The 27,084-nt window shown below is 37.7% G+C and overlaps 1 protein-coding gene across 1 annotated transcript; it reads left to right on the plus strand.

Moving 5' to 3' along the window:
• The first annotated feature begins 1,049 nt into the window (after positions 1-1,049).
• ASRGL1 (asparaginase and isoaspartyl peptidase 1) lies at positions 1,050-24,577 on the plus strand. Its single transcript, XM_070954602.1, has 7 exons — positions 1,050-1,291; positions 4,887-5,089; positions 5,845-5,987; positions 13,188-13,342; positions 15,061-15,179; positions 15,799-15,909; positions 23,945-24,577. The coding sequence occupies exons 2-7, from the start codon at positions 4,903-4,905 to the stop codon at positions 24,172-24,174; spliced, it is 945 nt and encodes a 314-aa protein (XP_070810703.1). The 5' UTR covers positions 1,050-1,291; positions 4,887-4,902; the 3' UTR covers positions 24,175-24,577.
• Positions 24,578-27,084: the final 2,507 nt, after the last annotated feature.

Here is a 27,084-nt window from a genome sequence, read left to right on the forward strand (position 1 = left end):
GACCGGTCAAAAGTGCGAGGACCTGTCAGAAATCACTTTTTTCAGCCCTCTGGGTAGTCCTTTTGTGCATATGGACTACTCAGAGGGCTGAAAAAGTTATTTTTGACTGGTCCTCGCACTTTTGACCAGTCCTCGAACTTACGACTGTCCTCACATTTTACGTTTTTGCCCTATCTTGTCACCATGGTGAAAAGAAGCAGTTGTGAAATGAGTGACATGGTTGTTAAGAAAGCTGCACGGGCATAAATGTGAGGATGTTCATAAGTGTGAGGACTGGTCAAAAGTGCGAGGCCCAGTCAGAAATGACTTTTTTCAGCCCTCTGAGTAGTCCCTATGCACATAGCCACGCCCACCCGGTCACATGACAAGCTACCCACGCCCAGTCACGTGACCAGCTAGCCACACCCACCCAGTCACATGATTGCCAAGCCACACCCCCAACTAAGCTACGCCCACAGAACCTGTTGTTAAAAAAATTGAATCCCACCACTGGTGAAAGGGCCTCATAAGTGGAATAGCCTAGGGCCTCTTTTCATCTAAATCCGGCCCTGCCCCCAACCATAAAATTATTCCTAAAACCATTGAAAATATGTGTTTTCCGATGGTCTTAGGCGACCCCTGTCACAGGTTGAGAACCACTGTTCTAAAACAAAAACAGGAAAATTAAAATACAGGAGAAATAAACACCAATGAGTTAGTTTGATATAATAGGACGCTTATTGCCACGACCGATTGATCAAAAAAGTTTGCGAATCTTGAAACAGCTCGCTTTGAAAATCCACTCTGTTGCTTGTGTTAAATTATCCTCAGTTGCTTCCTTCTCTTCGTCTTCCCCGTCCCCGTCGACACCCTCCCAACCTTCGCTCCCTCTGTTTCAGCAAACCCGGGAAAAGTAAACCACGTGTTGGCGCCAAAGGCGCTTCTCTGCGTAGCGATAGTAAGCAACCTCCATCTTTGCAACGGGCAGCTAATTTGGCCTCAGCCCTATTGAAGCAAGCCCTTCAAGTCAGCCATTTTAGCGAGGGGCGGATGCCCTAACTGGAAGGGAGTGGCGGCCATTGGAGTTGAGGGTAGCTTTGCTTCACATCCATTGAAAGCTCAGAAGGCGGCTGTTTTCTTAAGGGCAAAGGTCCGCGATAGGAGCTGGCCGATACGACCTTTCTTCTCACTCTCGAAACAGATGTGCCTGTCAGAGGCGCCAGCCTGGCTTCCTCGCTGCTCATTTCGCGCACCCGCTCTCAAAGCGTTTAAGTGGGAGGCATTGGGAGCAGCTGAAGAAATCTAGTAACTTGTGAGTTAAATCTGGCTTTTACCAAGGCAGTGAGTGGCTGAATGAATGAGAGTGGTTCCCCTCCCTTTTCGTGACTCCCATCTAAAGCGTCTTTTTTGGGGGGTGGGGGGGTGAGGAGGGCGCCTTTCGCAGGTTGTTTAAATGCGGGTCTCGGTTCCTGGCCGATCAGGGTTTATGAAAGAGACATCCCAAATACCTACCCAATTCTGGGGGGAGAGAATCTTAGAAAAGGGGCTTCATAATTGCCTCTGGAACGATGCACGGCTTTTTCTAGCCCCTGCCTGCGTTGCTTACTGCTTAGGGAGAAGCATCTTTTTTTTTTTTTGAAAACATTTTTGTTATTTTTTTAAAAACATAAACATAAAATACATCTTTTAAGAACGGAGGACTGATCCGGTCATGAATAGGTACAATCGCTTACCCCTCTTTGTCAAGCTCATTCCCAAATCTCCACCATTACATCTTTTAAAATGAAAGCAAAAACAGAATTTTTTTCCACAGTTATAATCTTAATCTAAACATTTACCTTTCTATTATATCACCACAAATCTTAATTTCAAAATAACACAACTCAATATTTAATTACAATTATTACCCTAAATTCTATCTATATAGCGATATCCTAAGACCCACTACCTTAAATCTTTTAAATCCTAATCTCTTTTGGTTTACCCCACTTATCAGACATTACACTCTTCATTTTACAGTCATTTCATTATTACAATCTTATTATCTTCATTTTACTTTTCATATCAACATAGTCACCTTTATTTTAAATACTAATCCCAACATAATCATTTTATTATTACTATCAATTACAGCTTAAATCATATTTGTTTTAGCTATTTATCTCTTGATCATCTTCTTTTGGCTGTTTGGGAGAAGCATCTTGTGGCATCTGTAGTAGAAGTCTGTAGAGATTCTCGGTCATCCAGGTCATTAGTTATCCCAAAGATGCTTTTTCAGGAGGGCAATTGGACTTTCTTCTTGTTGTTTTTCTTTGAAGACGTTTCACTTCTCATCCAAGAAAAGCTTCAGCTGTCAGAGCTGAAGAAGCTTCTTGGGTGAGAAGTGAAAAGTCTTCAAAGAAAAAAAACAAGAAGAAGAAAGTCCAGTTGCCCTCCTGAAAAAGCACCTTTGGGACATCTATAGTAAAGTTCTCAGATCCAATCGAGGTTTTGTTCTCGGCAAGCTAATTTGGGATAGGTGTTTTCGTCTGACTGTTCTTGCAAGTTAGCTAGTTATCCAAAGGATGTATGGTACTTGTGCTCTTCCTGCCTTGGTGGCATGTGATTTTGTATGCAACAGAGTTTTGATAAGCTGTTGGTTATTAATTGCTCAGCAAAGGCTGGCTATCACTGCTAAAATCAATTTTCATTGGCAGGATTGAGTTGGGAGGATATTTTCATTCCTTGGTAATATATGATGGTTCCTTAGTAATGTGATTTCTCTGGATATCTTACTGGTCAGCTGCTGCACAAGAAACAGAGGTAGCACACTAGAAGTGTTTATTATTATGGTTGGTTGCATGGTCATTTAGATATTCAGGCTGGATTTGGCATTTTTAATCTACCTATCGAGTCCTTCCCAAGGACCTGGGATAGGCAGATGTTGTTGTTTCATGGTCTTAAAGATATGGTGGCAGGATATAAGCTGTTCCAAGTAACGCTGCCTTTGGCAATGGAGTGATGGTGATTTTGTAAATGCTGATGGTGTTGATGTGGTGCTCCAGATGTTTTGGGATTGCACCCAAGGCCTTATTATTATAGTTAATACTTTTACAATAAGTTTCATTCAACTTCTATTTCCAGGTCTTTTTATTATTATTACTTAAATTTATATGCTACCTGACTCTCAATTACTTTGGTTGGCTTACAACAGTTAAAGAAACTACAATAAAATCAATGAAACATTTTAAAAAAATAAAGATAAAAGAGGGCAAGTGAATGAAGTAAGGGTTCTCATTCTCTCGTGCCAAAGCACTGAGTGAAGAGCCAGGTTTTCACACCTCTTCTAAGAAATATATTAGTAACATGTTCCTTGCTGACAGTACTAAATAACAAAATATTGTTAAAAAATGTTAGTTTGCTAAGTTTCCCAATGAAATGCCAAAAAAATCAAATCCAAAAGATTAAAGAACTGTGAGGTAAATATTTGACTGGTTTAAAGTGCAAATAAAGTAAGACATAATTGCTCTTTGCTTTCTCGTGAGAGTTAGCTGTTAAAATAGGAATTACCTTTCATAAACAAATCTGTATGTCTCGCCCTATCTCAAATGAACACCTTCCCAATGATGATTCTTGTCTGTATTCTTCAGGTTCTCTCCTGTGTCACAATTTGGTACAAGAAGATTTCCATTTTTAAGCTGATCATTCTAACTTTATTCTGTTTGTCTCCATGACTACAAAGCATCTTTACATCTATTGGAGAGCTTGAAGATACATATTTAGAATTTTCAATAAAAGACTTGACAGATACGATCGATGGAAGCCATACTGAACTGTTGAAAACAGCTTTCTAAGCTTGAATGTATGGCTCATGCCCTAGAACAGGGGTGTCAAACTGGCGGTCTGCGGGCTGGATGCATCCACATGCAGTCCACGCCCACCCCAGCACTGTGAAGGGAAGAAATATCATGTGATGGCAACGTGACGGCATGAGTTTGACATCAGTGCCCTAGAAAGTTGTGAAAGTTTTTTCACCAATGCATTTCTATAGACATGAAATGTTATTTCTCACACTATTTGAATTTTATAAATCTAGATTAAAAAATAAGGTATTGATTAGCTTCACACATGACACTAAACCAGGATTCGGAAATTATAGTTCAGTATAAACCATAACATCATGGATTATTTGTACTACTAAATCATATTAATGGGTTTACACAGAATACTAAATTGCAGACCACAATTCATCCCTAGGATTATAAATATTAATTAATAAATGTAAACATTTGTGAAACACTTCCTGTTTCAATCAGGAGGCCAGGCATACAGATTATTCATATATGTTTGATACAATAAAACACAAAGGGATGATGGAGTCCACGTCATGCTTTATTGATTTTAATAGGAATAGTAATTAGGATACTGATGAAGTAGTTTATTAGAATCATTGATTAAAGGCCTTTTAGTCTAACTGAAAAAATAACTAATGTAATTTTTTTTTAAAAAAATAACAGGTATCTGCTACAATAGTTTTTAGGATTATATATGTCTCAAATATATTGTACATATTTCAAAATTTTCAGAAGACGTATTTCAAAAAGCATAGCATTTCTAAGCTAGTAATGAAGACCGTGAGCCTGGAAAAGGGTGTTAAAAATGTTACACTGTGATTATTAACTAAGGAAATTCACTGGAACTCAAGAGCATAAGACTGGACTTTGACACTCACTCATTAAAAAAAATCCCTGGAAATAGATTTCTTGCACTCTCTGCTGAAATGTTAGAATAGTTTAACTCTGATAAAACTTTCAGGATCAACAAGTCCTTTTTAAAGAATCATAGGCAATATCTCATAACATTTTGACAGCTGACATATTCTAGTTTAATTTATACACACACACACACACACACATTCTTTTAACCAGAAAAACATTCAACAGCATGAAGCCAGTTATTGTTGTTCATGGTGGAGCTGGTCGCATCTTTAAAGAGCGGGAAGATGGAAGTCGTTCTGGTGTCATCAGAGCAGCGTTGAAAGGTTACAGTATCCTTAAACAAGGAGGAACTGCATTAGATGCAGTTGAAGAGGCCGTGATATTAATGGAAGATGATCCACATTTTAATGCAGGTAACATTTCAATTTTCCAGACGGAAATTCTTACTGCCCAGTTCTTTATAGCAGCTGTCTTTTTTCCTTCTTTTATTCCACTTTTGTATGCCCTTAATAATAGCCTTAATTGTAAGAATTAAAAAGGTGAGATTTTCTTTCACAACCCTTCATTTCCTTACCTGCTAACTTCTTGCTAGGATGAATGAATATATCCTCCAATTAGTTTTCAAGGAAATTTATACAAAAGGTATTTTCAATGACTAATCTAATTAATGCTTGAAAATCCACAGCCCTAAAGCTTCATTTTGTTTTGAATAAAATTCCTATTCTTCAGGATTGTGCCAAGTAGATTTGGCATTTGGTGTTTTGAATTTTGAGATGCAAGAAATTAATGGGAGTGAAATTTTGGTCATTAAAAAATACAGTTTTTTAATTAATACTACTTTTACTATTTTTTTTATTAGTAATACTTTTATTGACATTACTGCTTATATTATTGTTAAAGCATATATTACAAATTCCTCAGTTTTTTTTAAAAAAAAACAAGCTTTGCAGGAGATATTCTGATATGTGAGAAATGAGATATAACATGAGCAGAAAATGTACAGAGTTTTTATATATTCTTTTAGGATTAGCACTAATTACTCCTGCAAGGATTTTGATACTGCAAAAGCTGCCATTTAAAGCGTAATTAAAATACAAATTAATTAAAATAGTTTAAAATTGTTTAGGTTTGTGTTTGCATATTAATGTCTTTTCTACTTGATTCCTAGGTTGTGGCTCTGTGTTAAATGAGAAGGGCGAAGTAGAAATGGATGCTATTATCATGGATGGGAAAAATCTAGCCTCAGGAGCAGTATCAGCCGTGAAATGTATTTCTAACCCAATAAAGCTTGCTCGTCTTGTAATGGAAAAGGTATGCCAAAGGTGATCTTCAACAAAATCAGTTTCCCTTTGGGATTTGATTGAAGTACTATGATGCTTTATGACCTCTGGCCTAATGTAAAGATATAATAGGAAGAAATGCTGCAATCCAGGTGATAATTATATTTTTTAATGGTTCCAAATAAACAGAAAGCTGGTATATAACTTGGCCAGTAACAGGGAGCCTCTAACATGCCAAATGTTGCTAAATGCTAGAATTGGTAATACTATCCAGCAGAGCCGAACAGTTAATGATATTAGGAATTAAGGTTCAGTCACATCTGGTAGATCACAAGCTGCCCATTCCTGGGCTAGACTCAGATATTTCTCTCTTGCAAAGAGCTTGTTTGTTCTTGGAATATTAACTACGATACCCCACTGTATTATGTAGTGGCATAATCCATTCTTCCTCCTTGTTGCCATGTTGTGCATAAAACAAATTTTATAGCTTGTTTGAAGAAATTGTAATCACTCTAAGAGGCCATGAACTTAAAGGCAGACAGACTATTTTTATTTAGGGTTGGTAATGGTATTTAAGTGCTCAGTGGCTAATGGAGAGCATAAAGTAAAAGTAAAGGTTCTCCTCGCACATATGTGCTAGTCGTTCACGACTCTAGAGGGTAGTGCTCATCTCTGTTTCAAAGCCGAAGAGCCAGCACTGTCCAAAGACGTCTCCGTGGTCATGTGACTGGCATGACTAAACGCCAAAGGCACATGGAACGCTGTTACCTTCCCACCAAAGATGGTCCCTATTTTTCTACTTGCATTTTTTATTTGCTTTCAAACTGCTAGGTTGGCAGAAGCTGGGACAAGTAACAGGAGCTCACCCCATTACGCGGCACTAGGGATTTGAACCGCTGAACTGCCAACTTTTTAATCGACAAGCTGAGTGTCTTAGCCACTGAGCCACCACATAATAATCTACCATAATCTCTTTTAAATGTATTTTTCAGGAGTTTAAATGCACTTATAAGGCCTTTCCCTAATTTGAAGTTCTCCAGGTGTTTTCAACTGCAGTTGCCAAAATACCTTTTCTTTTTTTAAAAAAAAAAAAATTATTAAACAGTTTGTCTTTAAAAACAACACAAAAAACAATCACACATATATAAAAACAAAACATGTCAAAACGTAATGTATTGAACATTACATAACAATGGTAATTTTACAGCATTTCGTATCAACTTACGTACTTTGCTTTTGTAGTTCTCTATTCTATCATTTCTATTTACTACTCAATAGTAGAATAATCGCATTACTCCAACATATATATACATTATAATATTCATTTGTTCTTATCTACACATTTATATTTGTTTATATTTACCTCTCTTTATTTAATGTTGTTCAGTTACTTTAAGTTTCATCAATATTAAGTTAAACATTTCTTGTTCTGATTTCTATTTTCGAGCCAACTGTACATTTTATTCCATATTTCATAATAGTCCGAATTCTCTCTCTTTCAACTCCATAGTCATTTTATCCATCTCTGCACATTCTAGAATTTTCCTTATTACAGTTTTGTCTGACGGTATATATTTTTGTTTCCAATTTTTTCAAATGTGATTCTTGCTGTGGTAAGTATGTGCAATATAATGTATTGAAGGTTTTTATTCATTTTCAGGTCCAGTATTCCTAATAAAAACAATTCAGGTTTCATATCTATTTTTTGCTTTGTAATTTCTTCTAACCATTTTTTAATTTGACACCAATACTTCCTTGTGATGGGGCACGTCCACCACATATGGTAGAATGTTCCGGAGCCAAAATGCCTTTTCAAAGGTTATTGCTTTTACCTATATCACCTAAAAATTTAAGATTAGACTTCCTTTACTAATTTTATTGGTTTATCTACTATAAAAATGCAGACCAGCAATTAACATTTATATTTTTGTATCTTCAAACAAGCAATTAAAGGGTATCTCCAGACAGAAAACAACAAAATAGGATAAATTACAGCATCTTTAAATTATAGTTTATAGTTATAATCTGTAACTTCCCAAGTATATGCCCCAAGCAGCTGAAATTCTTAGCCTATGATTTTCTAGGCTATCTGGGGAACAGTGCTTTCCTGCATGAAATATTATGTTCAGTGTAGCTAAGTTTGCCTCTGAACTTAAAATATTTGGAATTTCACTTTTGTATAACGCATGTATCTTAGCCTCTAACACCGTGATGGCGAACCTATGGCATGCGTACCACAGGTGGCACACGTAGCCATATCAGTGGGCACCAGTTGTGGGTTTCAAAATTTTTTACTACCGGTTCTGTGGGCGTGGCTTGGTGGGCGTGGCATGGCTTGGTGGGCATGGCTTGGTGGGCGTGGCAGGGGAAGGATACTGTAAAATCTCCATTCCCACCCCACTCCAGGGGAAGGTTACTGCAAAATCCCCATTTCCTCCCCACTCCAGGGGAAGGTTATTGCAAAATCCCCATTTCCTCCCCACTCTAGGGGAAGGTTACTGCAAAATCCCCATTTCCTCCTGATCAGCTGGGGCTTGGGAGGCAGAGAATAGAAGGGGCGGAGCCAATCAGAATATTTACTACCGGTTCTCCGAACTACTCAAAATTTCTGTTACCGGTTCTCTAGAACTGGTCAGAACCTGCTGAAACCCACCTCTGGTGGGCACACCAGCTCAGCTCTGTGCATGTGCGCACCGGCCAGCTGATTTTCGGGCCTTCTGGACCCACCAGAAGTAGGGAAACAGGCTGTTTCCTGCCTCCAAAGGGCCTGGGTGGGAGGGTGGGGAAGGCCTGTTTTTCTTTCTCACCTGGCTCCAGATCCTCTCTATGCATCTGGGGAGGATGACAACAGCCTTTCCCACCCCCTTGGAGGCCTGAAACGGCCAATTTCCCAACTCCTGGTTGGACAGGAAGTGATGTTTTTTGTTGTCCCCAGAGACTCCTAGACTATACTTATAGCATACTCCTTTTTCCTTAATGAATTCATTCTCCAAGGGTTAGTGTTTGTGAAGTCAAAACAGTAGATGCACAAAGGAGAAATGTTGGTAGATTTGGAGGTTCAAAACCAGAACGAATGTTCTGTGCTGTTGATACATTCAGTGTCCCACATATAAAAGCATATTACTATTGTATGTTAATGTAGGAAGATTTATTTTATCTTACGGTAGTAATAATTCAATTTAATTCAATTACAGTCATAGACCAGAGACCAGAACAAATATAAATACTCAGTAAATATACAATTAAAAATTCTAGAATAAAATAATAAATAACAGATAAAATCTATGATGAAATCCCATCTGTCAATTACACATGGTCTACTATGCTAAAATTACAGTCCATAAACTCTGAGGCCTGTAGTCAGTTTAATACTAAAAGGGAAAAGAATAAGTGCAAAGGGTTTGCCACATTTATTGTATAAAATAGCTATGGTGGGTTAGACATGTGTTTCCGACGAATCCTCAGTGCTGCTGGTCAGAATCTAGCCACCTGCGCTTTAGTAATGGACTGTTAGTCCTTAAGCAGCCACTGGAGATAAGCAGTGTCAGAACAGCCAGGATACCTAACAATTATTGGAAGGATATGCTTTTTTCGCATTTCTTTGTAAAATTTTATTTTAGTAAAAATTTTAAGCTTTCTAACAAGAAAAATTGAAATGTGGCATTCCTTTTAAAAATGTCAAAATGGTAATCATGTTATTAAAATCTTTGTTACAAATTCTGCTTGGTTCTTTCAGAGTGTTGTTCTGCTGTACTGTATATGTTTCTAAAATGATCAAGGCTCCATATCCTATCATGGCACCATATTAGCTCCCTCTACTGACTAAAAAGGATTTGGACAAGCAACGTTCTTGAGACTATCTTGTTAAGCAGTCCTTTGAGATCCTATTCATTAAAGTCAGGCAGTTTCATAAGATTGTTAATTCCTCAGGATAGATCTACCGTATTAAAATGATAGCTCCTGAAAATCTACCAAAATATAGAGGCTCCTATAAGATGTTTTCATGACTTGCACTGAAAAATCTAACATGTTTGGAGACAATTCATATTCATTCTGGCGGGAGGGAGGGATGTACAGAAGATATTGTACAAATATGGATATTACATTACAATCCCCAAATAAACTTGTATTTTGTTCAGTGTTAACTCACTAAAAAAAGAAAAAAACCTGAACATTCTGTAGATCCTCTGCTGTATGATAAAAACAAGACCAAAAGTTTTCCAAGCTCTGTACTAAACAGAAGTTGCAATTACTATAATATGAATTTGTAACTCCTGATGTATGCCTAATAAGTAAATATAAATTCATGCTAAGTTTTGAGGAAATCTGGAAAAGGTAGAATATAACTAAAAAAACATACAGCATTTTTCATATCTAGTTTTAAGTACCGTATTTTTCGGACTATAAGACACACCGATGTATAAGATGCACCAAGATTTCGAAGAGATAAGCAGGAAAAAAATGTTTTTGCCCTCCCCGGCCCCCCAGAGCACTCTGCAGGCCTCCCAAACTCTCTGTGTCAGAGGTGAAATGCTCCTGGTTTGGACCGGATCGCCCGATCCGGTAGCGATGGTGGCGGGTGGTTCGGAGAACCGGTAGCAAAAATCCCTGCGCCCCCCCTCATGCCTAGCTGAGCTGCACGATCATCAGAGACTTTTTTAAAAAAAACTTTTAAAAGCATTTTTTCTACAACCTCTTCCGACGAAAAAATGCTTTTAAAAGTAAAAAAAAAAAAAGCCTCTGATGATTGCGTGGCTCAGCTGGGATCATCAGAGGCTTTTCAAAGCATTTTTTTCCTCAACCTCTTGGCCGAAGAGGTGGTAAAAAAAATGTTTTGAAAAGTCTCTGATGATCCCAGCTGAGTTGCCTGATCAGCAGAGGCTTTTCAAAGCATTAGAAAAAATGCTTTGAAAAGTTAAAAAAAAAAAAGTTGGCCACGCCCACCCCCCCCACCAAGCCACGCCCACAGAACCGGTAGTAACAAATTTTACATTTCACCCCTGCTCTGTGTGTCCCGTTTTTGTGAAAAACGAATCCGTTTTTTGCCGTTTTTGTGAAAAATGGCATTTTTGCCCTCTCCACCCACAGGAAAACTCCATGCCTCCCAAAGCCTCTGCACATGCGGGCCCATTTTTTGCAAAAACGAGATGCGCGGGGCGGGGCTTCAGGAGGCCAAAAATGGCTGAATTCTGTGTATAAGACACACCAACGTTTCCACCCTCTTTTAGGGGAGAAAAAAGTGCGTCTTATGCTCTGAAAAGTATGGTAATATTTAATAGCCATAAAACCAAGATCCCAATGGAATACAAGAAAACATTTTCCGTATTCTTGGTTGTAGTCACATTCAGTTACATGCCTCATGGAACATTGTATCCTCTGCAATGCCCAATTCTTTAGTGAGTTTCAGGAATACTGTATCTGGCAGATACACACACATACACACATGGTGGGAATTAAATGAAATTTCATGCTCATTAAGTAAGCTGAAGATGGAACATATGCAAAGTTTCCTACATTTTCATATATTTTCAATGATTTACTTTTATAATTAAAAATATAATACAGGTCTTATTGCTGTCTCTCAATTGTGTATGTGTGTAAAGCTATGTATTTTTGAATTGGGAGCATGAATTCAACTAAAATTAACACATTCTACATATTGATAGCAATATGCTACCCAAATCTTAGGATCTTTTTGAAATGCTTCTAACAATTCATTTAAAAACAATGAAGTGCCACATATGCCTTCAGTTGACTAAGAAATATATTGCTTTATCCCAAAATTATTTTTGTTTGAACCTCTAGTCTCTAAGAATATTAATTATTGTATTGTAATATTTCCCCTAACATAGCAATCTTATCTATGCTATCTGAAAATTAGGCCCATTAAACATAAAGTGACTTTCTTTGACATGAATATCAGTTGAGTTTGTTTTGAAATCAAAAGCAGAAGAGGGCAGGAGTGCATAAGCCATTTTTTTCCCTATAGGTGTGGAACATTCTAGACTCATAAGAATAAATTGTCTTTATTATCCTTCTGCTTTACATAAGATGATTTATGGCTCCCAGGATGGGACTCTAGCACCTGGCAATCTCTGTTGCCTGTTGTTGGGGGTTCACAAGTTTTCTTTGCTCAAAGTGATCTCAATAAAAAAAATATATATATTTCCTTAATCCCAGGGAATTTGCCATGATAATGCATGTACAAAGGAGTCAGTACTCAACTGTGCCTACGCACACACACACACAGTTCATAGTATCATTGCCAATACTTTCCTTAACAAAAGAAACAATTGGCATATGTGGTGAACAAGTTACTAGGTAGAGTGTGACATAATAAAATTGGGATACAACTGGAGTATTTGAAGAAAAGTGGCACAAATGATGTATCTCTTTATGAACCTTGCCTTCAGCTTGAAGGCAGTGTAAAAGACAGGAGCATCTTGCAATAGATGTTCAGGAAAGTCCCAATTTTTGCATGGCTAAAAGAAAACAGTTCTGATTCAAAACATTCTGCTTCACACCTGTATAAAAATTTGCAGTTTCTTGGGCTGAACATACCTTAGAAGTGAACATAAAGCTACAGAGGACAGAATCTTTTCCCCTGACAAGTAGTTCAGCTCTTCTCTAGAGATTTTCTTCTGGATTTTTTTTTTTTTTTTTAAAAACCACTATTACAAAAACAACCTCCATCTCTTTCATACCTCCCTTTAAAGTAGATGAGTGATTCTATCCCTGTAATTTTTTTTTTTTAATTTGATTTATATGCCGCCCTTCTCCGGAGACTCAGGGCGGCTCACAATGCGCTAAGCAATAGCCTTCATCCTTTTGTATATTTATACAAAGTCAGCTTATTGCCCCCACAAACTGGGTCCTCAGTTTACCTACCTTATAAAGGATGGAAGGCTGAGTCAACCTTGAGCCTGGTTAAATAAATAATTAAATAAAGAAATCAAAATCGACACTTCTTCAATTTCTGATAGCATTTTTATTCAAGTTCAGGAATTCTTCTTTAATTGAAGGCAGAAATGAATGGATGTATTGAAATGTGCAGCCCTTCTTTGTGCTGTAGCATTTACAGTAAGTATTCAGCAAACAACATTAAATAAGTGTTTTGAGAAATATAGGACACTGCTGAAATGCCCTTCTTTTTATCTGTGGTTGTATGTACATGGATTGAAACTGATTTGTGTAGCAATTTGAGGGGCTGCTTCTCTCGTCTTTCCTTCAGACGGACCACATGTTGCTGACTGACCAAGGGGCCTCTGCCTTTGCTAAGGCCATGGGAATTCCTGAGGTTCCTGGAGAAAAATTAATCACAGAGAGGTCGTTGGAGAGGTGGAAGAAAAACCTTGAGGCTGACTGGAACCCTCAAGAATGTCAAAAGTAACTATTGGTATTGGTGTTTTGTCTGCTTTAATGAAGAAAGTTAAATTAAAGAGAGCAATAAACCCACATAATCTCTTCCCCAAATTTCGAGGGCGTATTCTTCTGAATGTGAGCTTCTGGAAGCTGCCGCAAGCAGTTTCTCCTGCCCTCCTTTCAACTTTTGTGGCTGTGGTCTGGGGAAACAAGAAGCTGGTTCACGCCTCATAGCATGAGAGTGACAGGCAGAAGTGTAATGAAGAAGTATGCCAATGTTCTTTGGCTGATGTAGAAAAGACTCAGATTTATGGCTTTGGTGATGCAGGCTGAGAGATGGCTGCCCCATCCATTGTTGTAGCATGTCTTTGGTACAGGTTTAGAATGAAAACTGTGGCTCTGTACCTGGCAGGACAGACTGGATACCAGCTCTGCACTGGGACATTGTTGCACTATCACAGCCCAACTCGGGCATGGAGCTGTGTTTTTCCCTCTAAAGTCTTACTCAGGAGGTGTGTGGCAATTAGAATGAGAAACAGTCTTAGCTGTGAAGGCACCTCAGTGCAAAGCTAAGTGCAGATGCCCTTCCCTATCTGGGTGTATCATATTCTAAATTGGTAAACTCAGCAATGAGTGGCAAGAGGATCAAGTTTTGGCCTTGACCCTAGCTGCGATGGCCATGTTCCCTCACCCTCCCAGGACACCTCAAGCTGGAAGGGAAGCCTTGCATAGAAGAACGATGGTGGGATCTGCAAACCTGAAACCAGCTGTGAAAGGAATGGGGTGGGATAATGCTTTTCCTATTGTAGCTGATCTCTTTGCAGCTACATGCCAAACTCCAGTGTTAACAAAACAACACAGCCACGATTATGGCTGCTGAAATTCACTATTGTGAATATATGCCATTGCTTCACACCACCTTCAGCATCTTGTTGAACAAGAGAGAGCAAGCAGGTTCTGCTTGTACTATGCTCTCCACAGATCTCAGTTCACATAAAGGCTGCTTTTCAGAAAGATACAGGCAGCCTTGTTGCACGCGTGTTAATTAAGCAACAGTAGCACTAGAAAGGTACTGAGAGAATGGGAGAGGTGTAGTACAATTGTGTGCTGCATTCTTTTTGATGCACATCAGAAGATTTTAAGAGACAGTTCTATCAATATATGAAAAGACCTCAGTGCTGTAGCCTTTGGCCTAATTAACCCACCTTGCAGCTTTTGTAATGATTTGAGCTTGAGACCAGTCATTTACATAGGTCTTTGATCTGATCTGGATGGATTTTGTTGTTAAAAACACTGACTTTTCATTGATTTTAGAATTGCAATTTGTGGGATTCAGTAGCTGTAGCAGCCCAAAGCAATTGCAAGTAAATGAGAATGATAGTAGTCCACGAGAAAGATTCTATTTGTCCAAGCTGTCAAAGTAAAAAAAAAAAAAAAAAGGGCATTTGTGGGAAAGAAGAGGAAAAACTTTAATCTGAACAGAAATCTGTGATTCTAATAATTTTACATCAATTAAAGTCTGTGGCAGCTTAAGTATAATCCCCATATAGTGCATTAACCTGGCTGTGTTGCTTTAGTAAGTCCTCTAAATGAACCTGCATGGAGACTCATGGCTTGAGTCTGAAGACAGCCTGTTGTCATTTCATACTTGAAAAATAGCTACCTATGCTAACAGACGCTGCGTTTGTTTGTCAAATGCTTTGAGATCTGCAGCTAATTGTCTGAAATGCTATTTTTGGCAGAGACCTTGGAACAGTTGGAGCCGTTGCTATCGACAGTGCAGGAAATGTAGCTTGTGCAACATCAACAGGAGGACTTACTAACAAACGGCTTGGCCGCGTTGGTGATACAGCATGCATAGGTAGGGGAAGAACAATACCATAGACATGTCTTCTCTTTCTCATAAAATGCACACAATCAATAATAGTTTCATAATGCTCAGTGACTGCATTCCAGAGATAATAAGGGCTCGTAGGTCTTCCGGAGGCCATCCCTGCTCCGTATAGAACCAGATCCTTTTAAATCTGAACAGGGAGAATGGAAAGTACTGAAGTGGAACCAGCAAGTAACTGTTTGGCTTGCAGTTCAAACAAAGCTATTTTTATTGAATGGCATGTTTTCTTAAGATGAGATGATTTCATAGCTTTTAGGAAGCACCATATATCAAGATAAGTTGGAGTGGAAAGTGTGAAATATTTTGAGAATGTTTCTTCAGATACTAAAATATGTTCTCTGAACATGCTTTTCCCATGGAAACAGTCTAGTAGGCATTCTTTTCTGAGGAAGCATTGAGGGTGTTCCTTTCCACCCTTTACTTTCTCTATATAGTTTCGTGAAAGTTGAGGCAATTGCATTCCACCTGAGCCCTTCATTGTTAATAAAACTCCAAAATATAGTTGATATTATCCCTGGCCTGCACCGTGTAATACATGGATATTGATTGGAGATGTGGGTTACTAAACTGCTTTTACCTTTCCCAGGAAGTGGTGGTTATGCAGATAATAGCGTTGGTGCCACCTCCACCACTGGCCATGGAGAGAGCATTATGAAAGTGATCCTGGCAAGACTTACTCTTTACTATATGGAGCAAGGTATATCCTGATGTTTCAGAAGTTTTACATTATATAAAGCATGAAGCAGTAGTATTGCACACATTGAGTTGGTGAACAGTGTCATTGGTTATTTCAGTTTTGAGGATGCATCATGTGGGAAGCACTTGAAGCACATGCAACAAATACTGATTTAGGAGCTAATACACATAAATGCAATCTGATATAAATTCAAAGGTTTGTTGTAGCACAGGGGTGTCAAACTCACGGCCTGCGGGCTGGATATGTCACATGCTGGCCACACCCACCCTCAGTTTAGCGAAGGGGGAAAAAGTCCCGATATGTCACGTGACAACGACATGACGATGTGACTTTGACACCCTTGTTCTAGCATCTGCTCTTCTTAACCATGTAAATGTTTGGAGCTCTAATTTGCCATTCAGAGCAAAGGGCCTATGAAGTTTTCCGCTGTCCGCAGCCATCATTAGTGGCCTTATTAGTGGTCCTATACCAGTTTATGGTTTTACTGCAAGAAATATTCCAGCTCCTTCATTTTTTGTTTTGTTTTGTTTTGACAACATTGAATGATTCTGTTTTTACATGAATTTTATTTGTTGCCTTGAACACCTACTGGCTTTATCAATATATCTAACACGAGGCTCCTTACACTTTATATTTATATAATCGATGGGATTGGCAAAGAGAAAATAAAACAATTTAATATTTTAAGTTAGTTTTCTCCAAGCTAGTGTTCTCCATGAAACCATCCTGGATGGGGAATTATAGGAATTGAAATATATTTGGATGTTACTAAGCTAATGACAACTGGCCTCAGGGATCATCTCCAAACAACAGCATTTTCTCTTTTTAGTTATATTTGTGTTGATCTCAGTCAAAATCATCCTAAAGTGACATTCTACCAATATGTACTGGAATAATTCTATTTTTTTAAAAAAAAAGTTGCATGCAATGAAGTGTTGGTCGTAAGTAAAAAAAGCATGACTGCAAAATGTTCATGTCATATTTTCACATTCAGCAACAATATGCTTATAACTATTGAAGGGTTTGGGTTACTCAATGCTGAAGCCTTTTATATCTGTTATAAATACCATTTTTTCCTCTGACTTCTGTTTAAATATAATAAATTCATTAAAAATGCTCTGATCTGGGTATTGATGTGGAAGAGTGCTATGATAAACAGCTAGCAACAGGATATTCATCCTGTTGCTGACCATAACATAATCTAATTATGGTTGACCATGGAAAACTTTATCTTTTGGGTTATCTAAACTCTTGACTTCTATTACAGTCTGGACACACATTAATCCAATCTTTTTTCTGAATATAGTTAATTACAGGGAAAAGTGTGATTCTGTTGCTAATTTGTGTTACTCAAGAACTTCAAATAGTTTCACAGAAAACGTTGAGTTGCAAAACAATGTTGGTAGATATATTGTCTCCAAAGCCCTTGATAGCCTGGCTATCTTACTAAGGGACACTTGATCTCTATTTTATGTAACTTGACAACAAATGTTTAACTACATTAATTTGGAACATCATTTCCCCTCACATGAAAGGTTGTCTGCATTGGGAGCAGATAACAATTGTGTTTTAAATAAGAGTTTGCTGCCTCAAGGGCCTCCTGGTTTAGCTTTTTAGTTATGGGATAGAGAAAAGGTTGCTTCTGTCTCTTTGGGAGGATTAGATTAAAACATTTCTCTCTCAGATGCTCAAGTCATAATATCTGGCACTTGTTCCTCCAACTTTATCTTTGCTATGATCTTGTGTAACAGATTAGGCTGAGAATGGCTCAGAGTCGCAAAGGAAGCTTAATGGCTAGATAGGAATTTAAAATAAATCATGTATGTTTTATATTCCTTATACTGTAGGTGACGTTATTTAGCTGATTTTGGCTGAGGCTTGATTGGAGACCACTAGGAAAGTTCAGGACTGTAGGAGAGACTGGAAAGTCAAATTTTCTTTAAAAATTGCTTTAATAAAAAGGGAGAAAGGAATGCAGAAAAAAAAGTAAATACAGAAAACAGGCACATATGAATAATAGCCTTTTCAAAGCATCAGCTCAGTTATTAAATGCAGCAGTAAATCTTGACCACACAGAATAATATTGGTCAATCTTTCCATTGTGTCGATAGAGATTCTGTTTAGAAGCAGAGAATGAACACATAGTCTAAGACTGCCAATCTAGGGTAATGCTGTCTTTTCTTGTGAAAGGACAATCAATTTCATGACATTCCATGTTTAAGACAGAATAGAATAGAATAACAGAGTTGGAAGGGACCTTGGAGGTCTTCTAGTCCAACCCCCTGCTTAGGCAGGAAACCCTACACCACTTCAGACAAATGGTTATCCAACATCATCTTCATATGTTACTGTTTCTCCAAAAAGAAGGCCGGGTCTTATTTTCTTTTGACCCCTGAAAAAACAGGGCCTTCTTTTTGTAGGGTTCTAATTATAGACTCACCTTGCAATGGTGGCACCGATGGCCCCGCCCAGCAGGAGCCTGTTGCTGGCCCATTTCTTCTGCGTCTGCTTGCCACCACTCATACGCATCACCCCGGCCTCTGTTTTGCTTTCAGATGCCTGCTGGAAGGCATCTGCAGCAGGGGTGGGTTCTACTTACCTTTACTACCGGTTTGCAACGTGATCCGCACGCATGCTCGCTTCGCTCGCACGCCTTGCTTCTGCGCATGCACAGATCACCGATGAAAACATCCAGGGCAGTGGGCGGGGCCTCCCGCCAGTTTTACTACCGGTTCTTGCAAACCAGTCCGAACCAGGGGCAACCCACCACTGATCTGCAGCCGATAACAGAGCTCCAGATTGATCCAGAGCTCCGTTATCAGCTGCAGATGCCTTCTGGAAAGCCCCTCTACAGCCGATAATAGAGCTCCGGACCGATCTAGAGCTGTTATTGGCTGTAGATAACAGATGCTGGCAGGCATCTGAAGGCGAAAGGGCAATGCATGCAAGTGGCAGCAAGTAGCCGCAGAAGAAGGTGAGGCAAGTGTTGGGGTGTACGAGGCCTAGAAAGTAGGGCAGCTCCACCCCCCCATCTCCACCCTAGCTTATTTTTTACCTATGTACCTCACCCCACTCCCTGAACTCTGGGGTGGGCGAGGTCTTAATTAGGGCTAATTTTGTAAGAGGCTTAATTTGATCTCATGCACTCAAAAACGTGATAGGGCTTCTTTTCAAGGTGGGTCGTCTTTTTGGAGAAACACAATAATAAATATAAATTCAAAATTTAAAAATATAATTCAAACTTGTATTCACATTTAAAATCATACTATCCTTCCCCAAAATCATATTTACATATTTATGAATGTCAGCGCTAAAACTTGGTCAGTTAAATTACATACAAAGAAACAAGTTAAAACATATGCCCTGTGATAAAGTTAAAAAGCATGAAAGTCTGTGTGTGTGTTTGTTTTATGACTGATTTCTAAGACCACCTACCTACGATCATAAAATCATCACAAACTGCAGATTAGATTAAAAAAAAAAAGGAGTATAGAGTTATAGGGAATGGCCCTTAAAGACCGGAGGAAGAGCTTCTACCAAGGCAATGATCAAATAAGGGGGGCCTAGGTCAAGAAAGTAATTTGAGAAAATGTCTCAGACAAGCCTCTTTTTAATTCACACAAATATAAAGTAAGGGAGGGGGGAGCACATTCAGACTTACAAGATTCTGTTACTATAGCAGTTTCAATAAAAGTAGTCCTGTTCTATGTTACTTAGTTCAGGTCGACTATGTAGAGCTGACAAGGGTCTCGTCTTTCTATACTTTTTAATAATCAATCTATTTAAGTAAGAGTAGGAATTAATATTTATTTTTTGCAACATATACCCCATAGGTTCATAGGATTGCTCTACTTTTATATATTTCTATATCTATATACAAACTAATGTTGATTATAATAGTAAAATCTAATACTGAAGCAGTATTGCATCTAATCTGCAAGAAAAAATAATAGAAAAGAGTAAAAAGTACAAGAAAAAAGAAAAGAAAGAATATATTGAAGTGACTTCCAACCTTCATCACAACAAATATAAACAGTGATTCTTCACCCCCTCTAATTGATGGAAACAATTATCACTTTATCTCATATCCCATCTCTTATGGACAAATCCATAAAGCATCTTTTCAGTCATGTTCAGAAACTTCAGAAAGTCCATAAAAGGTTATCAAAAGTAACAACATATCTTGCTTAAACTTGATCAACCAATTTTATATTCCTTCCTTTTACTTCTTAATCTGTAGTTCAGTCAAATATTGCGGTAGGATTTGATTTCTCTCCATTTCTTCTTTGTCCCATTGCACAGAGTTCTTCAAGGCTTTAACAAGTCTCTTTTCTAATTCCAATAGGAAAAAAATTATCCAGGTTACTCTCTTAATTTTTCATTTGTATTTCTTTTTTAAAATTTTAAAGGTTTTTTTTTAAAGATCCCATGTAACAACCTTTTCTAAGTCATTCTCTTGGTCTGTCAGTTGTAAATCCACTTTTGATACCATCTCTATCTTGTCAGCTAAAATTTCTTCTATATCTGACATTTTTTCAATAAGATACAGTACTTTGAACATAGTTGATCCATAGAAGCAGACATCATTAACAGACATCATTACTGAACTGTTGATATTATAGCTATTATTTTCTGATTCCAGTCTTCAAAAGTCTCCTTCAGTTACGTCTGATCCCATCATTTCCCAGCATTCAAACTTGACAGCAAACCACTGTCCTACAGTGTCCTCACAAGTAATAGTCATCTATATGCAGCATGTATGGATGATTTCCTATCTTGATCTTACCTGGAGAGATTCCAAGAGACTGGTCTACTCATTGATTTTTTGATCTTTGCTACTGTCATAAACACTAATCAGATACAAACAATCTAATATATTTTCATCTACAAATGAAAATCATTTTCTTCAAATAATTATTTCCAGATATTTAAGATACCCAATAAAATAAATTTCCATAGATTTAATGGAGCCTATCAGAAGTCTATGAGAGTTGCTTCTACTGAATAACCTGACAACACACCATATTGCTGTACAATATCAATAAATCTTAGTATAGGGCATTTATAATTACTATATGGCATATTTTATCAGCATATACTGCAATAGCTGTTTTTAATGTTAGCCACTTTTGTGTCTAGAATGTTCTTTGAATTACCTAACAATACTGGCAAATTGTTCCAGTTTTTAATTATTAAAGAAGGAATTAAAGGACATTCGATGAGTTCCTTAAGACATCTTCACTTATGAAAAAAATAATTCCTTCTACAATATTTCTATCTTGAGGACTGGAGTACTGTTTCAATTAGTAAAAAAAAAAAAAGGAAATCCATATGAAAACCACTGCTTTCGTAGTAGCAATTGTACTGAAGCCCAGTGGTATCCATCCAGAACAGCATCAGCCAGCAGAGCAAATTCTTTCCTTTCAAATCTGCTCTTAGGAGTGACTCCCTATCTCTTGGGTAGATAGGGAGCTTCAGGGATGATGAGGAAGGAAAAAATCAGCAGGGTGAATGAAAGCCTATTGGCATGAAATTGAATGTAACCCTGAAAATAGGCTGATACAGCATGTTTCTGCAATCTTACAAAAGCAGTGAAGGAACTTCTGTTGGAAAACTTTCAAGATAGAGTTGTACAATATCAGGAAAACACAAAGCCTTCCACAGTCATGCTTGATTCCCAATGACTGCACAGCAACACCTTCTTAGATATGTAGAAAAGGTTGTCCCTGTTTTTGAACTTCTGAATTCTTAGCCCTGGGATTTCCTGGCCTAGGATTAGCCAGGTCTGACCCTGCTTAGTTTTTTTTTCTAAAGCAGCACAGGTGGGCTAGCTTTTTGCCGAGGCCTGACATAAATAATGTGAAAGAGTGGGATACATTTTTAGCATCTTTAAAAAAATGATATAAAACAAAAAAATGTCGGAGTAATATGTGGGTAAAGAAACATTCCAGAATCTGTCTTAAAACAGCCATAAGATTTATAACCTGAAATCTGGTAGCTGTTAATATGGCATTCTCAGCATGATTCTGGCTTGCATGGATGTGTACATGTATATAACAGGCCTGATATAATAACATAGAAAAGATAAACTGGTCCTAACTGCAACAGTGAGACAGCTAAGAAGTGTTTCCAGGTTAAATCACACTTCAAGGTGCTTTAATTGACAATATTGGTTCAGCATTCGTTAGCCAAAGAAGAGCTTTTAGACAATATGGATGCGTAGGCTTAGTCTCATGTTTAGACTATTATAAGAGAAATATATAATAAAATCAGCATTTTTCAACTAAAGCTAGAAAATTCAGTGGGTCCTAAGTGAAGAGGATGTGCTCAGCTGAAGTTTAAAACTGAATCGCTCCCTCACAGAATCAGAATAGCTAAAGTTTGCAATAGCAGCTGTTGTAGAGTGAACATTTCCTCCTTCTTGGCTTTTTAAAGGCAGTGGCTCTAGTTTATAAGCATAGGAATCGTTTCCATTCTGGGGTTTCATTTCTATTAGGAGGAAGAAGAAAATATTTTATCTGATGGTTACGTCTCTCTGGATTATACTTCATACCTGATTCATTTGATATTTTTAAGTCAAGTGGCTTACTTCCAAACAAAGATTATAAATTGGGAAAAAAAACAATCTTGAAAGATAGCATTGAAATTATTTTGCACATACAATGAGTTTTATTTTTGGACATTGAATTAACTACACAGTTGATTAAATGCTTCTTGCTTTTTTTAAAAAATACTGTTTATTGAATATTTTGGGCTTGCTGTATACTTGGAATTTAATAAAATGTTCAGAGTTAACATGCATTATAATAGCCATGCTTAATAGGTGTGCATTAGTATTAATAGTCTTATTTTTCAGAGATAAAATGATGTTCTTTAAAGTTGTCCAGAGTATTAATAACTGATCTTTATTAAACCATACATTTGGAAGGGAGTGGAGACAAAACCAGAAAAGCCAACCTGTATTCTGTGACACAGGTTGACTCATCCACTCTTCTTTTCAGTAACAAAAGTTTTTTTTGTCATTAAACAGTTGGAAGAATAATTTTAGTTATTAGAAGACTTCATTTGTAGTTGTTTATGTTGCAGGGTGTATGATTGTCAGGAATTAATCAAATCTAGCAAAACATACCTTGAATTACCGGTAGATTGGTAGGCTATAATCTTGTCTGTTTTAGAGAGTTTGAAGAGACTTTAACAATAATTTCTGTATAATTTGGGCAGGAAGCTTTCTACTGATTAAAACTAAAACATTCAGTAGTTCAAACAATGAACTACTTGAGGAGACTCAATGGAAATTTTCATCCCTGCGTCCTTTGTGATGAACAGCTGTCAGATCACAATCGCCTTTGAAGCACTCTTCACTTTCAAAAGAAAATGAATCCACCTGAATTGGAAAGCTTTTCCCCCCTCTGTTTTGAAAGCAACAAGCCTAAAGAGCCCTTATGTTCATAGAAATAATGGCATAGTTTTTTGGATATGCTTCTTTTCAGACGTTTGTTTTGTTCATGACTCTTTGTTACCTCAGAGAGCCAGCTTGGTGTAGAGCAGGGGTGTCAAACTCATGTCATGATGGCGACGTCATGTGATGTATCATTACTTTTTCCCCCTTCGCTTAACCGGGCATGGGCGTGGCCAGCGCATGATGCATCCAGCCCGCAGACTGAGAGTTTGACACACCTGGTATAGAAGTTCAGGCACCAGTTAGAAACTGGGAGAGTATACGTTCTATTCCCACTTAAGCACAAAGCCAGCTGGGCAATCTTGGGCCAGTCACTGTATCTCAATGCTAGGAAATGGGCAATGGCAAGCCACTTCTGAAAATTTTGTCAAGAAAACTGAAAGGATTAGTCCAGGCAGTCATCAGGAGTCAAAAACTGACTTGAAAGCACCCCCTTCAAAATTTACCTCAAAAGGTTGTTGGCAGAATGCAAAATAGTCTATCTGTTTAAAACATATAAAATAGTTATCCATTTAAAATGAACCTTTGATTTCTTTCTTTTAAAATTAAGGCATTTTTCATATTCTGATTTTTCAGGGAAAACACCAGGAGAGGCTGCTGATGCTGCTCTAGATTGTATGAAAACCAGAGTTGGAGGCTTAGGTGGCATCATTGTTATTAGCAGTTCAGGGGAGTGGGCTGCTAAGTTCTCTACCAACCAGATGTCGTGGGCTGTTGTGAAGGATGACCAGCTACAGTCTGGCATTTATACTGGGGAGAGGAATACACAGTCCGTTGAAGCAGCCTTTGCCTCCATTGGATCTTAGAAACAAGGAAGGACACTGAAGTTGTGCCACAGGAGGAAGATCATGGAATTGAATCTGTATCCCTCCCAGAATGAGGCAAGCACTTTTTCCAGGGTCACTGCCTTGTGAGCAGAGAGTATGCTATTAAAGTTTTTCTTCTAGATTGTGTATGTTTAGTTCCTATTTGTAATTTGATTGATAAAATCAAATTTTGACTCAGTATGTATTTTAATTTTCATTCTTCTGAATAAAAGGTTCTTCAGAAACTTGATGGAATTTCATCAGCTTCTTGATATCTGATACATTTGCATGATATCAAATGGTAATGTGAAGAGATGCTTAACATTCAGAAAATGAATATAAGATTAGTAGAGACTATATGTACTGAAATATCCATATGTGATTATCTCATGTTTACATGTAAATTAACATTGCACTATTAATTACTCTCTTTAACTAAACTTGAATAGTTTTTTTAAGTCTTTCTGTATGAAGTTACAGTAGCGTTTTATGGAAAACCCATTTTGAAACATTAAGAAATGAAAATGAATTTTCTCAGTATAGAGATATTTTTCAAAAATGTTTTACGATTTAAGAATTGTGTAGATGTTCATATTATTGGTCTAAATCTATTATTCTGTGATTATGGTTTATTAAGAAAAACCAAGTAGCAGTGTAAAAATCCAAGTAATTTTATAATAAATTTGTTCATATGTATTGACTTAAGCCTGGAATTTATTTATTTATTGGTTCGATTTATATGCCGCCCTTCTCCGGAGACTCAGGGCGGCTTACAATGCATTAAGCAATAGCCTTCATACTTTTGTATATACCCGCTTAGTAGGGCTTTAGGCCCCCCCAGGCAGTGTTCTTTTTTATACAAAGTCAGCTTATTGCCCCCACAATCTGGGTCCTCATTTTACCTACCTCAAAAGGATGGAAGGCTGAGTCAACCTTGAACCTGGTGAGATTTGAACTTGCAGTAATTGCAGGCAGCTGGTGCTATTTAACAGCACTTTAGTCTGCTGCGCCACCAAGGCTCTAATTGTACCATGTTCTCAGGAACACAACAATTTAAAGAAAATCATAGTCAACATTTATGATGATACATTAGGATGGAGGTGGGCAAGATTTTATTGTTTTGATGCTAAAGTTGGATGACTGACATCAGGGATATAAAGCAGTAAGAGAACTAAGAGGCTATTTTGCACACAAGTCTTGTTCAATAAGCCATATGTTTGGTTTTTCATGTTTTCCTAGACAAATTTAAAATATTACATTTCTCATATTATAAGAGATGCCTATCCCCACCCCCTTTCCACAGTCGCAAAACCTGAGAGAAAATTTTTATAAAATGTTTTATAGATGGCATTTAGATCCTAAAAAGTTGTCATGTATGTACCCTAATGTTCAGCCAAAATGTTGGAGATGCGAATGTTTGGATGCTACGTATTATCATGTATGGTGGACCTGTAGGAAAGTTAAGGCTTTTTGGATAAAAATTTGGTGGGTCATGCAGAATGTTTTGAAGAAAAAAATTCAATTTTCTCCACAATTGTTTTTATTGGGTATAGTTAAGGGTTTTACACGGGGTGAAATAAAACTAATATTGTATATGATAACAGCAGCAAGATTGTTGATAGGTAAATACTGGAAGAATGAAGCTTTGCCTACTATCGAGGAATGGACTTTGAAGATGGCCAGTTTTGCAGAGATGGCGAAGATTTCAGCGTATTTAAAAGATTGTTCACAAGAGACTTATGAATGGGAATGGAAAAGGTGGATAGAATATGTTCAGAACAAATACCAAACTAGAAAGTATCAAATAGCTTTTATTTGAAAATAATGTATTAGAAATATTTTAATGTAAAGAGACAAAGAGGAAAAATTATATAGGGGGAGGGATGGGTTCAGGTTTATTTATTAGTGTTATTAGTTATGAGTATGTAATAGGGAAGTCTGGGGGGGGAGGGTTAGGGAGGGTTAGGGAGGATGGGAAGTTTGGGGAGGGTGGTGGGGGGGTGAAAAAAGGGGTGAAAATGTAATTGTAAAACTTTTGCAATAAAAAAAAAAAAAAAAAAGGATGGAAGGCTGAGTCAACCTTGAACCTGGTGAGATTTGAACTTGCAGTAATTGCAGGCAGCTGGTGCTATTTAACAGCACTTTAGTCTGCTGCGCCACCAAGGCTCTAATTGTACCATGTTCTCAGGAACACAACAATTTAAAGAAAATCATAGTCAACATTTATGATGATACATTAGGATGGAGGTGGGCAAGATTTTATTGTTTTGATGCTAAAGTTGGATGACTGACATCAGGGATATAAAGCAGTAAGAGAACTAAGAGGCTATTTTGCACACAAGTCTTGTTCAATAAGCCATATGTTTGGTTTTTCATGTTTTCCTAGACAAATTTAAAATATTACATTTCTCATATTATAAGAGATGCCTATCCCCACCCCCTTTCCATTAAACCGAATCTTAACAGTTCTTATTTTCCAACAATAATAATTTATTATTTTGATCAGCAGGCTCTGGGATGGTATTATCCTAACAACATATTACTAAAGCATAACTATTCATGCCTGCTTTTTGATCCCAGAATTTATATCATGCTAAGTTCTGATCCTGGATCCTTTTAGAGTAGGGGTGTCAAACTCACGGCCCGTGGGCCGGATGCATCACACAATGGCCATGCCCACCCCCATTTTAGCAAAGGAGGGGAAAGTTGCGATGCGTCACGTGATGATGTGTTGTCACGAGTTTGACACCTCTGTTTTCCAGTGCGCTGCTCCCACAATCCATAGATGGGTTCTATTCCACTTGTCCTGACAGTTAGAGTGAAAAAAAAAAAAAATTTCTCCTTCGTGCTATGACCACACCCACCTTTCCCAAGAACCTCCAGTCTTTTTTTCACTCTGTCCCTGACAGG

This window comes from Pituophis catenifer, unplaced genomic scaffold (assembly GCF_029215685.1).
Source record: "Pituophis catenifer annectens isolate HBS135680 unplaced genomic scaffold, rPitCat1.0.hap2 SCAF_1, whole genome shotgun sequence".
NCBI classification, from domain to species: Eukaryota; Metazoa; Chordata; class Lepidosauria; order Squamata; family Colubridae; genus Pituophis; species Pituophis catenifer.